Source organism: Tarenaya hassleriana, unplaced genomic scaffold (genome assembly GCF_000463585.1).
Source record: "Tarenaya hassleriana unplaced genomic scaffold, ASM46358v1 Cleome65, whole genome shotgun sequence".
NCBI classification, from domain to species: Eukaryota; Viridiplantae; Streptophyta; class Magnoliopsida; order Brassicales; family Cleomaceae; genus Tarenaya; species Tarenaya hassleriana.
The window spans coordinates 121,724-136,766 of NW_010969032.1; the positions used below are offsets into that span (position 1 = coordinate 121,724).

Sequence of the window (15,043 nt, forward strand, 5' to 3'; positions counted from 1 at the left end):
ATGAAGCACAATCTAAAAAAACTAATGCAAGCTTCTTTTAGGGTCCCAATCTCCGACCCCATTCTTTTGGAAAAAAAAGAAACACACTGTTTTTTTCATTATTCTTTTAAACTGAAGTGGCCATTTCACATTTTACATCTCACGATGTATCAGCACAGTATATATATATGTATATATATGCAAAAAATAAAGAGGGCCAATAATCGATTGCATTTATCTAATGTCCACTTTGTTTTGTGGGAGACAATTACCAGAACTATTCACTTAAAATTCGATTTTCTTTTTTTATTTGGAGTGGTTTTGTTAGTGGGTGTAATTTTCTTGCTATTCATTTAAACCCAATTGTTTTTGGGGGAACTGAAGCCATCATATAATGTATATTGGCGATTGATTTTCTTTTCCCATTGCATAACCATTTGTGGCTTTTCGATATTATTTTCTTATCCATTAAAAAAAACTTGAATTGGAGTGTATATATATTTAATACAGTATTTATCCATTTGCAACCACTCCCATTCCCACGCATAAAATTCTGTGTTTTTGGGCAATCTTTTCGATATTTGGTTCAATTACATGTATGGGTCAACATGGATAATGAATGCATAATTAAACATTCATCGGATTTGGATTCGTAGAAATCCAAGCAAAGCTAAAAATTAAAGCTACATATCCAACTGAACAATTATATTTGGAATGAAATAAATATAGGAAAAAAAATGTAACCTTTTTACGTAACATATTTATTAATGATGTACAATTCCACGACCATAGTTAGGTGAGACACTTGAGGGGAAAGAAACAACAAAGAGAAGAGACATGTGATTGTAATATCTTACCAAAGTATAAGATAAAATTAGAAAAGATAAAATAAAAGAAAGTAATTTTTTTTTTTGCAAAGTTCCCTTTTTTAAAATAGATACAGTGTATTTTGATTTTAAAAAAATCATTTGGCGTTCTACATGTTTGACCGTCCACATCCGATTAATTAGCTTGCGGTTTATTTGTTAGTGTATTTTGAGAAAATAAACATTTATTGTTCTACATGTTTGACCGCCTACGTATGCAGAATTATTGTAATTTGTACTTCTAACCTTTTAAGGATTTGTTTAACTCTCGTGGTATACTCTCGCTTTAGAATACGCTAGAAATATAATCATGTGAACCATTTACAAATCCAAATATAATCTTATTTTAATTTATTTATTTTTTTTAAAAAAGGCAAAACAGTCCACAACCAAAGAAAAAGATAAGATCCGCGATTTATGTACGGATATACATTACAGGTTAGACTAAGGTAAATTATTTTCCCTTTTAAGCAGTTTCTCAGTTTGCCAAAATTTTCTTCTTTCAACTCTTACAATTAATATGTTTCTATTGACAGAAAAATGTATGCTTTGAATAGGGCCACGTTATATGCTAAAAATCGAGGTTAAATGAGAAAATAACAATTAACGAGAATAAAAAAGGTTTAATATCTGATTTTAAGATAGACAATTTATGATTTTATTGTTAAAAGAATATATAATGTAATAATACATACGTAGCGCTGACGTGGATATTCCAACTTTGATTGGGCGAGAGTTTTATTCCCTGGTTAGCCCCCCTCTGTCTATAATAGCAAATCTCATATCTATCTACTATCACCCCATTATTCAGCTTAAATTTCCCAAAATAATTTTTAAAATAATATTGTTATTTATATTTCCAGAGTTTATATATTTAATAAAAGGGGGAAAAAAGGAAAGTATCAGAAAAAATGAAGACGTCGGCCTCATTGAAAGAAATAAATAAAAAGGGAGAAATAAGAAACAGAATTAAGTTCCCGAACTAAGGATAAAAAAACATGAGTTGATGTACGTCTGACACGTGGCCCCACCTTACCCCTTCGATCACACTCTCTTCCATCGTTAAGATGATCCTCCTCCCCTCCCACTCCCCTATAAATACATACCCCCGTCTCCTCTCCTCCTCCCCCATCACCACCGCCGCATCCATTTTCTCCGGCGAAACATATCGCATAGACGTACAGACACACAAAGTTCTTTTCTTTCCTTCTCCTCTAGTTAATTGAATTGCAGTTATAATATGGCCGGAGATCAGCCGGTAAAGGCCGCGAACGGCGCGGCGGCGCTCGAGACTCAGGGGGCGGAGCTTATGGAGCCGTCGCCGCTTCGGAAGATACTTCGATCGCTGCCGGAGTACAGTTCGGGTGGGCATTACAGCTGTCTCTGCTGACGCCCTACGTGCAGCTGCTGGGGATCCCACACAAATGGTCGTCACTGATATGGCTGTGTGGTCCCATCTCCGGCATGCTGGTTCAGCCCATCGTCGGCTACCACAGCGATCGCTGCACCTCTCGCTTCGGCCGTCGCCGTCCGTTCATCGCCGCCGGGACCGCACTCGTCACCGTCGCCGTCTTCCTTATCGGCTACGCCGCCGACCTCGGCCAGAGCATGGGCGACTCCAAGGTCAAAACGCCCAAAACCCGAGCCATCGCCATATTCGCGCTCGGGTTCTGGATCCTCGACGTCGCCAACAACACCCTCCAGGGTCCATGCCGGGCGTTCCTCGCCGATCTTTCCGCCGGGAACGCGAGGAAAACGCGGACCGCAAACGCGTTTTTCTCCTTCTTCATGGCGGTGGGAAACGTGCTGGGCTACGCGGCCGGTTCGTACAAAAACCTCTACAAGGTATTCCCTTTCACATCGACGGATGCTTGCGACGTATACTGCGCCAATCTGAAGAGTTGTTTCTTCCTGTCCATAACTCTGCTCCTGCTCGTGACGGTGAGCTCGCTCTGGTACGTCAAAGACAAGCAATGGTCTCCCGAGCCGGGGAGCGAGAGCGGCTCGAGCGTTCCGTTCTTCGGGGAAATATTCGGTGCCCTGAAGGAGATGAAGCGTCCGATGTGGATGCTCCTCATCGTGACGGCGCTCAACTGGATCGCTTGGTTCCCTTTCCTTCTGTTCGACACGGACTGGATGGGGCGGGAGGTATACGGCGGAGACTCGGACGCAAACGCAGACGCAGTGTCCAAGAAGCTGTACAACGCGGGAGTGAGGATGGGGGCGTTGGGGCTGATGCTGAACGCCATCGTGCTTGGGTTCATGTCTCTGGGAGTGGAGTGGGTTGGTCGGAAAATGGGTGGAGCCAAGAGGCTGTGGGGAGTTGTCAATTTCATACTGGCCATCTGTCTGGCGATGACAGTTCTCGTGACGAAGCAGGCGGAGGCTCACCGGAGAGCCGTCGGAGAAGATGTTCCGCCTACGGGCGACGTAAGGGCCGGAGCTCTGACCATCTTCGCCGTGCTGGGTATCCCGCAAGCTGTAAGTCCACGTCATATGGTGCTTCTTCTTTTTGTCATATAAATAGAGTGACGTGAGTGTAGTAATGGTTACATGAAATGGTATGCAGATTACGTTCAGTATCCCATTTGCTCTGGCGTCCATATTTTCCAGCTCCTCCGGTGCTGGCCAAGGTACACTCCTATAATTATTATTATACGAGTGAATGAAGGTGTGATGTTGTGTGGGCCCCTCTGAAAAAAGTTATATGCATTTAGTGTGTGCAAATCAAATCCCTCGCATCTATAGATTTCAAAATCCAACTTTTTTTTGTTTAAAACAATTCGTGGATCGTTTGAATTTGGACACAGGGCTGTCTCTGGGAGTATTGAATCTGGCGATTGTCATCCCACAGGTAAACAGAAACGGCAGATGGAAGTTTGTCGTATTGCCGCTTGAGAAACACAATTTGGGTTTGTAACAACAATTGGTTTTTTTTTTTTTGATGGTGGGAGAACAGATGGTGGTATCGCTGGGAGGAGGGCCGTTCGATGAGATGTTCGGAGGAGGGAACCTGCCGGGATTCGTGGTCGGAGCCATAGCGGCGGCGGGCAGCGGAGTATTGGCCTTCACAGTCCTTCCGTCTCCGCCTCCGGACATGCCTTCTCACAAAACTGTCGCCGTGGGCTTCCATTAATAATTTACCTTTTGTGTATTTTGAGCAGACAGGCACCCCAAGATATTGAATAATCTCCTTGGGCCCCTCTCTTCTGTATCTTACTCTCTCCTTTTTGGTTTTTACTCTGTAATCTCAAGTATATTTGCCCCTTTTTTTCAACCCTTGATATCGCGACCGAGTCCTGTGCTTTTTCCTTTAGTTTACAAGAAGAAAAAGGAATAAGAAAGAGCCTCTGGTCCAATCCAGAGGTTATTATTGGGTTCCAGGGGTCACTTGGGCTTCCAGTGGGCCCATTTTCTATTTTTGGGCTCGATGTTCATTCTGTCCTCTCACGTTCCAACCATAAATATGTTAGAGACTGAACTGTTGAATGCGTAACAGCTACTAGAGTACTCACCATGGTACGATTAGCTGATGATGGTTTTATTTATATATAAAAAAAAATACACTGCAACTAAATGATAATAACATTTACGGTTGGAAGGCCGAGAGATATCGAGCGCAAAGAGCCCTCTCTTCCTCGAGCATCTAATCGTTCTCGACATCGAAGAATCCACGGCCCTCCTCCACAGACACGTCTTCGATCATACCCGCTGACTTTTGCGTCTCCAAACTTAGCAAACTGTCTATATCCAAATAGGACACCAACTGTAAAAGCTCCAGGAACTCGGAGACATTACTGTTGATGAACTCTTTGTCCCGACACTGGATCCTCTGGCAGCAGAGGGGACGGGAAGAGGAATGATGGGGATAGAGTCATCGTTGGTAATGAACATCTTCCATCAGTTTTCTCAAGACGACTGACATCTCTGCAACCTTTCTCACTTTTCCAAGAGACGACATTTCGTTGGTAGTAATGATTTCGAAAATTTGGCAATAATCTTGAAAGGCTTCTAATAGGATTGCATGCCATTCTCCTGCTACAACTATTTTTCTCTAGTTATCAAGAAAATCATCATGGTGTGCCCACTTGGGCCGGTCTTTTTATGTCAAAACAGAAGACACAATTTCTCATGGGCCTCACTTATATGGCCCAATCCACGGCCCATCGTGGTTCAGGCCGGCACCGTCTTCCTCTATTAAGGCTTTTTTATATGGCCCCTGAGGGAATGTCGGTCCATGTGGATTAGACAAAGGGGGAATGAAGTTATGGATTCTGTTTCAAACAATGATCTGTATCTGAAAGCATCTTATATAGAGTTTATATATAAAAAAAAAAAATCTATGATAATTTCAGGTATTAAACTATAAGATTTTGTACGGACTCGTTGAAAACAAGGTTGAATTTTAATTTTTTTAAAGGTTGAATTTTAAAATTTAATGAATAGATGATGATTGTTTTTATTAAAATTGATAGTTGATAATTTTTATAACAAATTTAAAGTGAAAATTTGATTTTAAATAATTTATATAGTTTATGGTTTTTTTATTCAAAATTAATAGTTAATTTTTTATAAATAATTTTAAGTTTGTTTTTTTTTTGTAGGTGTGAAAGTTATTTTCAGGTTCGTTCTTATATAAAAAAATATTGGAAGGTAAAATAATTTGTTTTTGAAAAAAAAAAAGAGCAGGAGAGGAGAGGGGGGCCTTATCTTCTTTTGCATCAGTTTATCTTTCGAAGACTGAGCTCTTGTATGTGAGATTTCAGCCAAAGAGGGGAGAGTCGGAGATCAAATGATCGAATCGAAAATGTTTCTCCAGACGGTTTCTTCTTCTTCTTCTTCTCCGCCGATTCACCACCGCCTCTTTCTCCACCATTCTCTCATTCTGCCTTCCGCCTCTCTCAACTTCACCCGCAGGAAGATTTCTCTTCAGGTAAACCCACCGCTTTCCTCTCCGCTCCATTGATTCACGCTTCGTTTTCCATGTTCTGGTTATGGTGGTTCTAAATACTTGGGGCTTTTCATCGCACTTGTGTGGGAGAATTTGGTATATATATCTGTTTCTAAGCCTCGGAATTTGCTAGAATTGCGGACGAGGGTTTGATGAGAAAATCCTTGGGTTTCGGGTTTTAGGGGAATGATGAGATGGAACATATATTTCGTCTTGTCTGATGCTGTGATTACTACCACAGAATTTGATTGAAAATGGAAAGTGGGTACTCCCATAACTCAGCAAATCTGCCGCTCTTTATTCTGGAGGATGATGCTATGGCGTAAAAGCTTCTGAATTTTGCTAGAATCTTTGTGACATTATGGAGAACCTGCTAATTCTCCTTTTGCATTCACACTTGTGGATGAAGGCAGATACTCGGAAGGACTCCAGCATTTCGAGCTTTTCCTCCCTCTTTTCTTGATGGTATTTCCTCTCCTCCTCACTGGTTTAGGTTTAGCTTCAACCTCGCTCTTCCTATATCTATTCGCTTGCTTGTTTTGAAGCATTTCGCTCGGATAGTTGAGAGGTTTTAGGACGTTTTGCATCTGTCTTTGTCATACTGAACGCATCATTCCGTTAGAAGATGCTTTGCAAAGTTTAGTTTCAAATGCTGATTGATGTACATAAATGAGGATGGTTCAGCATTTGTTTGTTCTCTCATTCGTCGTACTCTTATAATCAACATCTTGGGTGGATGCTTATATGACCGTGTGGTTTGCAGAATCTGCGAGGATTTCACCAGTGTTGAAAAATATGTCACTTGCGAAGAGGCTACCCGTCAAAGGATCTGCCATGCTGCTGGGTCAGAGCGTTCTGATGCTTTCTGTACAGTCACTGCCAGCAGCTGCAACGGAAATCTTGAAACCCGAACCTGTTTACGAGATTGGAGAGTTGTTTGAACTCGGTATTCAGCTCTCCTACCTGTTGTTACTGCTGGCTTTGCTTGGAGTTGGCACCTTCTTCGTTATCCGTCAAGTGCTAGTGCGCAGAGAACTTGACCTTTCTGCTAAAGAGTTGCAGGTACCACAACTGAATTGCATATATATAATGCATGTATATGATCACTCTAGACAGACACCATGATCTTATCAACTATCTCTATTCGGGTGTCTGAAAAAAACAAAAAACAAAAAAGGAACAAGTAAGGAGCGGGGATGCTAGTGCGACAGAGCTCTTTGAGTTGGGGGCGGTGATGCTGAGGAGGAAGTTTTATCCGGCAGCCACTAAGTACCTGCTTCAGGCCATTGGCAAGTGGGATGGCGACGACCAAGACCTTGCGCAGGTTCACGATATTCCGAATCTTGAATAACCAAAAATCGTATTGGGGGTCCAAATGTAATTGAACATAATGTGACTGGGGGGCAGGTCTACAACGCACTGGGAGTGAGCTATGTCCGAGAAGAGAAGCTGGAGAAAGGAATCGAGCAGTTTGAGAGGGCGGTGAAGCTGCAGCCGGGGTATGTCACGGCATGGAACAACCTGGGGGACGCGTACGAGAAGAAGAAGGACCTGAAATCGGCATTGATGGCCTTCGAGGAGGTCCTCTTGTTTGATCCAAACAACAAGGTGGCTCGGCCCAGGAGAGATGCTTTGAAGGACCGTGTTCGGCTCTACAAAGGCCTCTCTCTCAAAGCTAAGAAACGATGACTGTGCTGCTAATGTCTCCTCTCTCTTGTTTTTCTGTTGTCACGAAATTACAAAACGTTTCCATTCACCCTTTGTATTGGTTAATCTCCCACTCCCAGACCCATTTGAGCTTTTTACGCTGTTTTTTCTACCGAAATGAGATGTAATCAAACACGTGTTTTTTTAGAATGTAAATGTATACATGCGTACAAGTAGAACGCCCCAAACACGTGTTCCGAGATATCCACAACGATATCCATATGTTTTATTATTATTAAGATGAGAACAAAAAAGGGTTTTCCGGTGGCGCCGGAATCGTGGGGTCAGTCGGAGTTTTTCTTGCTTCGTTTCTTCCTCTCTCTCTCGCTGTGGCTCTGATGATATCAAATCCTTTGTTCCCAAAATCCCTAAATCTTCTCCATTTCCCTTCAACTCTAATCTCGATTCTCGCTGTCTCTGCTGAGCATTTCGATTTCAGTCCCACCCAACAAGTGGATAAGCAAATCTCTGCTGGGTGGTTGTTGGGCGTCTTCTCCGATCCGATTTCGTCAGAAGTGCGATTCGGCGCGATTTAGGTCTTTCTTCGGGGCGTGAACTGAGTCGATCGGTGTCCCCGCGATAATGGCGTCTTCGGGCGGAGTTCCGATGGAATTTTATAAAGGGATGTCATCTGATAACATCAAGGGATTGGTGTTGGCTCTGTCTTCGAGTTTCTTCATCGGTGCCAGTTTCATCGTCAAGAAGAAAGGCTTGAAGAAAGCTGCCACCTCTGGGATTAGGGCAGGTATCTCTCTTTCTCGTCTTCGGATCTCCGTTCCGTTGGGAGTCATAATCATCTCCTGAATCGTGTCTTAGTTTGTGAATTTACGTGTTTGTAATTGTATGTTGATAAAGTGGCTTGGAGAGAGCAGAGAAGATGGTTTCCGCTTATCGTTTCCTCTTATCATAATCCAATTAGCTTGATCAATAATGTTCTTTGCGGCGTGGGCAACTGGAATGTTAATGTAACGAGTTTGATGCGTTTCTTAGGTGTTGGAGGGTACTCTTATCTGTACGAGCCTCTTTGGTGGATCGGCATGATCACGAGTGAGTTTATAGTTCATAGGCTTTGGCTTCTGAATGTTCTTCTAATGTTTTGTATAGTTTACTTGATCTCTCTTCTTCCAGTGGTTGTCGGTGAAATTGCCAATTTTGCTGCTTATGCATTTGCACCTGCCATACTCGTCACTCCTCTAGGCGCCCTCAGTATCATTATCAGGCAAGATTGTAATCTGATAAGATTTTCCCGAATCCTGCAGTCAGTGTTTATTAAACAGTAATCTCTCTTCTCCAAAATCTCAGTGCTGCCTTAGCTCATGTTATACTACGGGAAAGACTACACATCTTTGGAGTTCTTGGCTGTGCCTTGTGTGTTGTCGGCTCCACCACAATTGTCCTGCATGCCCCTCAAGAACGTGAGATTGATTCTGTCATCGAAGTTTGGAATCTTGCTACAGAACCTGGTGGGACTCTGATACGATATCAAGCCTAGTCAGTATTTGTTTTCCTCTTCTATTCACATTGGTAAATTCCTCTAGCTTTGTTGCAGCATTTTTGTGCTATGCAGCTCTGATCATAGCAGCTGCTATAGTACTTGTTGTCCGATTTGTGCCGCAATACGGGCAGACGCATGTCATGGTCTATATTGGGATTTGCTCGCTTGTGGGGTCGTTATCGGTATGTATTTTATTATTTCCGGAATCTGTTACTCTGATTTTTATTTTACCTTACTAAAATCTTACCTAGTCATTCTTCTTAAAGACCTCCACCTATTTCCCGCGTGTGAACAGGTTATGAGTGTAAAAGCGCTCGGAATAGCCCTGAAGCTGACATTTTCTGGCATGAATCAGTTAGTTTATCCTCAAACATGGATATTCACCTTGATCGTGCTTACTTGCGTGATAACTCAGATGAACTACTTAAATAAGGTAATATCTGATAAGACTTATGTCGAGGATTCCAACCGTATAGATTGTTGTTTGGCATAATGGAAATGTATTTTGTTTTCCCTTTCCCTTGCAGGCGCTTGATACATTTAATACGGCTGTGGTGTCTCCCATATACTACGTGATGTTCACATCATTAACCATTTTGGCAAGTGTCATCATGTTTAAGGTAGTTTTCTCACAGAAACGCAATCTGTATCAACAACAATTCACAGTTTAGAGCATCATATGCTATGTTTTTTTTTTGGTGCAGGACTGGGATCGGCAAAATGGTACTCAGATCGTCACTGAAATGTGTGGATTTGTTACGATACTTTCTGGCACTTTTCTTCTCCACAGGACTAAGGACATGGCTGAAGGTCAGTTAGTTCCTTAACTCCAAGAGATTACCTGAATACACAGGCTCTAATGCTACAACACACACACACACACACACACTCCTCATTCCTTTCTTTCATGAGATCCCTCCTGCTCTCGTCAAATGGAGCTCCTTTATATATGATGAAACAGTTAGCAGGATCATATTGGATAATAACAATAGAAATCTCAAGTTTTCTTAGACTTTTTGGTACAAAGAACCCAGCAACCTATTTTTTCCTTAAACTTCATGGGCATCTTCACGATGCTAGAATTTCATGTGTTATCTACACTACCAATTGTCAGATTGCTGTCACGTTTTACCCTTTTTGTTGTACAGATCACTGGCATATTGTTTTGTTATCTTCTTGCAGGTTCATCAGGAATGTCGCCATTGCGTCTAAGCAAGCATACGGATGAAGACGAGTTTGAAGCAGAGGGCATTCCCCTCAGACGGCAAGACGTAGTGTGGTCACCTTAAGGGCTTTTTTCCCTGGTTTTTTGCAGTAAGTGTGAGCCAGAGACCTTGTAACCATGGCCATGGAGCCGGGTTTGTACATGCGCATAGCTCAAGCAGACGGAAGAATTCACAAGGCCGTATGAGATCATCATTAGCATGTCAAAGAAGCTTGAACTCTGGCACAGCGCCACTATTACAATGGTATGTGTTCCAAATGTGAATGGGTTATGCTTGGAAATATCTTGAAAGAACGTGTCTGGTTGGTCCAAAGACGTGCAATTTTATGCATCAATAGTGGTGTTCTTTTATCTGTTTCGGTACAAATTCTTCAACTCTCCTCTTTGTATTGAATTGGGTTTGTGCTGCAGTCTAGAATGTTCTCCCAAGTCAGTGGCAGTGGCACCACATAATGTGAAAATAATAGAGCGGATGAGTGGAGAGAGAAGTCGTTTCTATCAATTGGATCTGCGTCTGAATGTGTAATATTGGTGCTCTGAAATTTTCAGAAGTAAATAGTTGAAGTGTTGGTTCCTACAAATTTGTGCCAAAAAAAATGTCTGAACATTTGTATATTACATCATCTTGACAAGTCTCCATCCAGTTTTTAAATAACCCATTTTTCTCGCACTTTAAATTAAAGTTTCCAAACTTGCCAGGAATTGTAAGTGGATCCTAAAAAACGTTATTTTTTTTTTGTCTGCTTCACATTCGCCGTCGCCGACCCAGGTCACTTTAGGTTTTTTCCCCTCTTCCACTCCATTTGCTCATCTTCTGCGTCACGTCTGCGAATCCTGGTCAAGTTTCAACCTTTCAGGTAGGATTACACTCCTCTTCTTGAGTTCATCGATTGAATTGGATTTGCGGTTGACTTAATAGTGGTCGCGCTTTTGTCCGATAGATTGAACTGCTTCCGAGTCGCTGGATGGGTGTGATCGAAATTCAGGGAGCTCCATCGGCCTGCTTTGCTGTTTCGGAGGCCAATCTTCGAAAGTTTCAGTCTTTGAAGAAACCCAATTGGTCAGTGGGAAGGGTGAAGTGTGTTCAGGCCTCAACTGCAGCAGTGGACGAGCCCAGGAAGAGGGTTATGGGGGACTCTTTTATCCGTCCTCATCTTAGGCAATTGTCCGCTTATCAACCCATTTTGCCCTTTGAGGTGATTCAATCTTGCTTCGTCTTAGTGATTTGGGGTGATTTTGATGAACTCGTTGTCAGTCAACTGGTTTGGTGATTCATCATAAAACCTGGCTTTGATGCCAATGAGCACTGGTAGGATGCTTGTAGCAATGATGCTGTGAGTTGATTTTGTTTGATATTTTTTGGGTTTGATCTTTCTTTTTCACCCAGTCTCATGGGTGATTCATTCTCCTGATTTAGCATAAAACCTGATTTGATATCACTTCAGAACATTTTTCTTTACCCTTTTTTGCTAGTGAATTCTCTAAAGTTTTATTAGATGAATGGATTTGTCCTATAAAGGGGAAATGATATTGTTGTACCCATCAGGTGTTGTCTGCTCAGCTAGGAAGAAAACCTGAGGATATCGTCAAGTTAGACGCCAATGAGAACCCATATGGTCCACCTCCTGAGGCAAGTTGTACAGCTGACTCTCAATCTACACGGTCATGTTTCTCGTGTTGCGTTATTGGAATGATTAAACAAAATCTATTTCAATACCTGAGTTGGAGTTTCAGATTCTCTTTATAGGTTTTTGAAGCATTGGGAAATATGAAGTTCCCATACGTCTATCCTGACCCAGAAAGTCGAAGACTTCGTGAGGCTCTTGCTGAAGACTCTGGTCTGGAGTCTGATTACATTCTCGTGGGCTGTGGCTGTGACGAACTTATCGATTTGATAATGAGGTCTGGCTTGAAAGTTTTTAGTAATGCGAGACTGTTAAGCCAGATTGATTGTCTTTGTCAAATTTTCACCGGAAAAAAAACACGGCTTTCACAGATGTGTGCTGGATCCTGGGGAGAAGATCATAGATTGTCCTCCGACCTTCTCAATGTATGTGTTTGATGCCGCTGTTAATGGAGCAGGTGTCATAAAAGGTGAAGATTTACGTGAGATCTCTCATGGCTCTTGTCAAATCTTCAGTTTTCTTGTCTGTCTAATATTCGGCACTTATCTTTGCTCTTCAGTTCCGAGAAACCCGGATTTCAGCTTGAACGTGAATGGCATTGCTGAAGCTGTGGAGTTAGAAAAGCCGAAATGCATTTTCCTGACTTCTCCTAACAATCCAGATGGAAGGTAGGCTGCCCATTTCGGAGAAAGAGATGTTCTTGTCATTCACTCGTTCGTGTAGATTTATGCGGTTATTCTTAGTTTTTGTGACTTACGGACTTCTCTTGTCATCTTTTTTGTTTTGGGATCAACTGGGCAGTATCATCAGTGACGAAGATCTATTGAAGATCCTAGAGATGCCGATACTGGTTGTTCTGGACGAGGCATACATTGAATTCTCAGGGCTTGAATCAAAGATGAAATGGGTGAAAAAGCACGATAATCTGATCGTTCTCCGGACATTTAGCAAGAGAGCTGGTATTGTAAATGGATATGGACTGTATTTGTGACAGGTATAATGTGGGTCTGAATGAATAAGGTTAAAACAAGTGCAGGACTGGCGGGGCTGCGTGTGGGATATGGAGCGTTTCCTCAGAGCATAATAGAGTACATGTGGAGAGCAAAACAGCCATACAACGTATCAGTTGCTGGGGAAGTTGCTGCTCTTGCCGCTCTCTCCAACCCCACCTACTTGGAGGTTCTGTCTCTCTCTCTCTCTCGTGTGATGGTACTAATCCGTATGTATGAATTCTTGGTTTTGTTTTAATGCAACATAGGATGTGAGAGATGCGCTGGTGCGGGAACGAGAACGGCTATTCCAACTACTGAAAGAGGTTCCTTTCCTCTCCCCATTCCCATCCCACTCCAATTTCATCCTCTGTGAGGTTACTTCTGGCATGGACGCCAAGCAGCTCAAGGTTGGGTTTCTCTTTCTCTCTCTCTCTCTCTCTCTCTCTCTCTCTCTCTCTCTCTCTCTAAAGAAAAAAGATAGAGGCTTGTTCCTCATCCTTTGGAAGGTGATAACTTTTAATGTTGGAGAATATATTACAGGAGGATCTGGCGAAAATGGGAGTGATGATTCGACATTACAACAGCAAAGAACTGAAGGGTTATGTTCGTGTTTCTGCCGGCAAACCCCAACACACTGATGCTCTCATGGATTCTCTCAAACGCTTTTACTGAAACAGTCATCCCATTTTTATTCTCAAACCCCAACACTCTTCCCTCTTCGTTTTAGCCCATTTTCCTATTTAATGTCCATTAACAATGTTTTCAATGGTTCTGGGCCTTCTTTGTAAGCCCCCGTTTATGTAATGCCTAATTTAGTTTTATGTTCCATTGATAAGATTACTATTGTTGGGCCGATACGAGCAGTTTTCATATGGGGAATGCTATTCAGACACAACCCAATATTTATATTATATATATATATAGGCTTCTTGTGATTCATGGGTTTCTATCGCTTTTCTTTGGGCATTTGGAGACAAATCAGAATTAAAAAAATAATATCAAAATCATGTCAAACAGTATATAAATACTTTTTTTTTTCTCTCTTGAATCTAAATCAATTAAAAAACTTGAATTTAAAAAAAAAGAATAAAAATTGAAAAGTTTGGGTGTTGTTTGTGTATCTAAATTTTATTTTATTTTTTTCACAGCATTACAATTTTTTTCCCTTCTGAAACCGATTTATTTGCATTCAGATGGTGTTGGAATATGATTCAAGAAAAAGGACAAAAAAAGGGATTAACCTTTTTGCACCTTTTCATAATTTCTATTTATCATCCAATCCTAATAACACTTCCAAATTTAGTTTTTATAAAATTGTATTTTGCTAAATAAAGAGGAAACTGTTTGTCCTATTTCGTTAATTAATTCAAAGAAAATATAAATTAAAAAGATGTACTTTCCCTTCAAGAAAGACAAGAGTCCCCACCCACAAGTCATCGAAAAGACAAACACAAAAAAAAAAAAAGGAAGTCACAAGTGTCTCACAAGCAATGGGATCAAAAGAGACAAATTGGGCGGACATGTCATCATCAGCCTCTGCTTCATCCCCATCTCTAGAAGCCTTTTGCTCATCTCATCATCCATCCCTCCCTCTTTTTGGTTCCGTTGGGATGATAGTTGGGCAAACTGTCAAATTTAATTTACCGTTATTAAAGTGTCAAACCTTAAACTGAATAATGGATCGATTTTTATCCTTTAGTTCGTGCGTAAATTTGGTACGAGTTCGTGAATTTTGATACCATTTCCAACCGGCTTTTTTTTTTTTTTTTTTTTTGTGTTTGGCAGGTAAATTATCGGTTACAAAATATCCAAGTCCTGGGATCCGTTGATCCCAATATATAATTATTTTTCTAATACATCTTATTAATTAAGTTTATCTCTTGATTGAATTTCATTTCTACATATACATACATATATACACAAGACCGCACTTATCTATACATATATACATATATATACACTTTAAATCCACATACTTGAACGATACACCCAGAAATGATATATATATATATATATATATGGATAAAGGGAAAAGGTTGGAAGGGCTCATTTGGATTTATGTTGTCGTTGATTTTACTCAAAAAGGTACAAAAAGAAATGGAAAATTTGAATTTTTTAAGAAGGGTATATCTAAACAAATGCGAGAAAGTAAAAAAATTAACAATATTATATATCACTATTATTTTAAAATGTTTATTTATTC

At 41.1% G+C, this 15,043-nt stretch overlaps 4 protein-coding genes across 8 annotated transcripts; all 4 read left to right on the forward strand.

The window, feature by feature from the left end:
* The first annotated feature begins 1,958 nt into the window (after window positions 1-1,958).
* On the forward strand, window positions 1,959-4,263 carry LOC104800108 (sucrose transport protein SUC2-like). Its single transcript, XM_010522828.1, is given in 5 exon segments — window positions 1,959-2,179; window positions 2,182-3,326; window positions 3,415-3,478; window positions 3,656-3,699; window positions 3,805-4,263. Coding segments are annotated over 5 exon segments (1,524 nt in total). The 5' UTR covers window positions 1,959-2,085; the 3' UTR covers window positions 3,982-4,263.
* Window positions 4,264-5,528: 1,265 nt separating this feature from the next.
* Window positions 5,529-7,621, forward strand: LOC104800111 (uncharacterized protein ycf37). Of its 2 annotated transcripts, none has more exons than XM_010522834.1 (5): window positions 5,529-5,778; window positions 6,210-6,261; window positions 6,560-6,858; window positions 6,974-7,120; window positions 7,204-7,621. In XM_010522834.1, the coding sequence occupies exons 1-5, from the start codon at window positions 5,638-5,640 to the stop codon at window positions 7,483-7,485; spliced, it is 921 nt and encodes a 306-aa protein (XP_010521136.1). In that variant the 5' UTR covers window positions 5,529-5,637; the 3' UTR covers window positions 7,486-7,621. The 2 variants fall into 2 exon arrangements, with proteins under 2 accessions (XP_010521136.1, XP_010521137.1); XM_010522835.1 differs by having other exon boundaries at window positions 5,696-5,778; window positions 6,206-6,261.
* A 139-nt stretch (window positions 7,622-7,760) lies between these two features.
* Window positions 7,761-10,580, forward strand: LOC104800110 (probable magnesium transporter NIPA4). Of its 2 annotated transcripts, none has more exons than XM_010522832.1 (9): window positions 7,761-8,248; window positions 8,494-8,550; window positions 8,608-8,722; window positions 8,806-8,966; window positions 9,053-9,180; window positions 9,294-9,431; window positions 9,526-9,618; window positions 9,703-9,808; window positions 10,181-10,580. In XM_010522832.1, the coding sequence occupies exons 1-9, from the start codon at window positions 8,086-8,088 to the stop codon at window positions 10,285-10,287; spliced, it is 1,068 nt and encodes a 355-aa protein (XP_010521134.1). In that variant the 5' UTR covers window positions 7,761-8,085; the 3' UTR covers window positions 10,288-10,580. The 2 variants fall into 2 exon arrangements, with proteins under 2 accessions (XP_010521134.1, XP_010521135.1); XM_010522833.1 differs by having other exon boundaries at window positions 8,632-8,722.
* On the forward strand, window positions 10,318-13,695 carry LOC104800109 (histidinol-phosphate aminotransferase 1, chloroplastic). 3 transcript variants are annotated; one of them, XM_010522831.2, is made up of 11 exons: window positions 10,318-10,467; window positions 10,993-11,080; window positions 11,165-11,419; window positions 11,770-11,853; window positions 11,971-12,125; window positions 12,220-12,317; window positions 12,408-12,516; window positions 12,650-12,807; window positions 12,885-13,027; window positions 13,107-13,247; window positions 13,381-13,693. In XM_010522831.2, the coding sequence occupies exons 3-11, from the start codon at window positions 11,189-11,191 to the stop codon at window positions 13,510-13,512; spliced, it is 1,251 nt and encodes a 416-aa protein (XP_010521133.1). In that variant the 5' UTR covers window positions 10,318-10,467; window positions 10,993-11,080; window positions 11,165-11,188; the 3' UTR covers window positions 13,513-13,693. The 3 variants fall into 3 exon arrangements, with proteins under 3 accessions (XP_010521133.1, XP_010521132.1, XP_019056451.1); XM_010522830.2 differs by lacking the exon at window positions 10,318-10,467 and having other exon boundaries at window positions 10,917-11,080; window positions 13,381-13,695; XM_019200906.1 differs by lacking the exons at window positions 10,318-10,467; window positions 10,993-11,080; window positions 11,165-11,419 and having other exon boundaries at window positions 11,779-11,853; window positions 11,958-12,125; window positions 13,381-13,695.
* The last annotated feature ends 1,348 nt before the right edge of the window (window positions 13,696-15,043 follow it).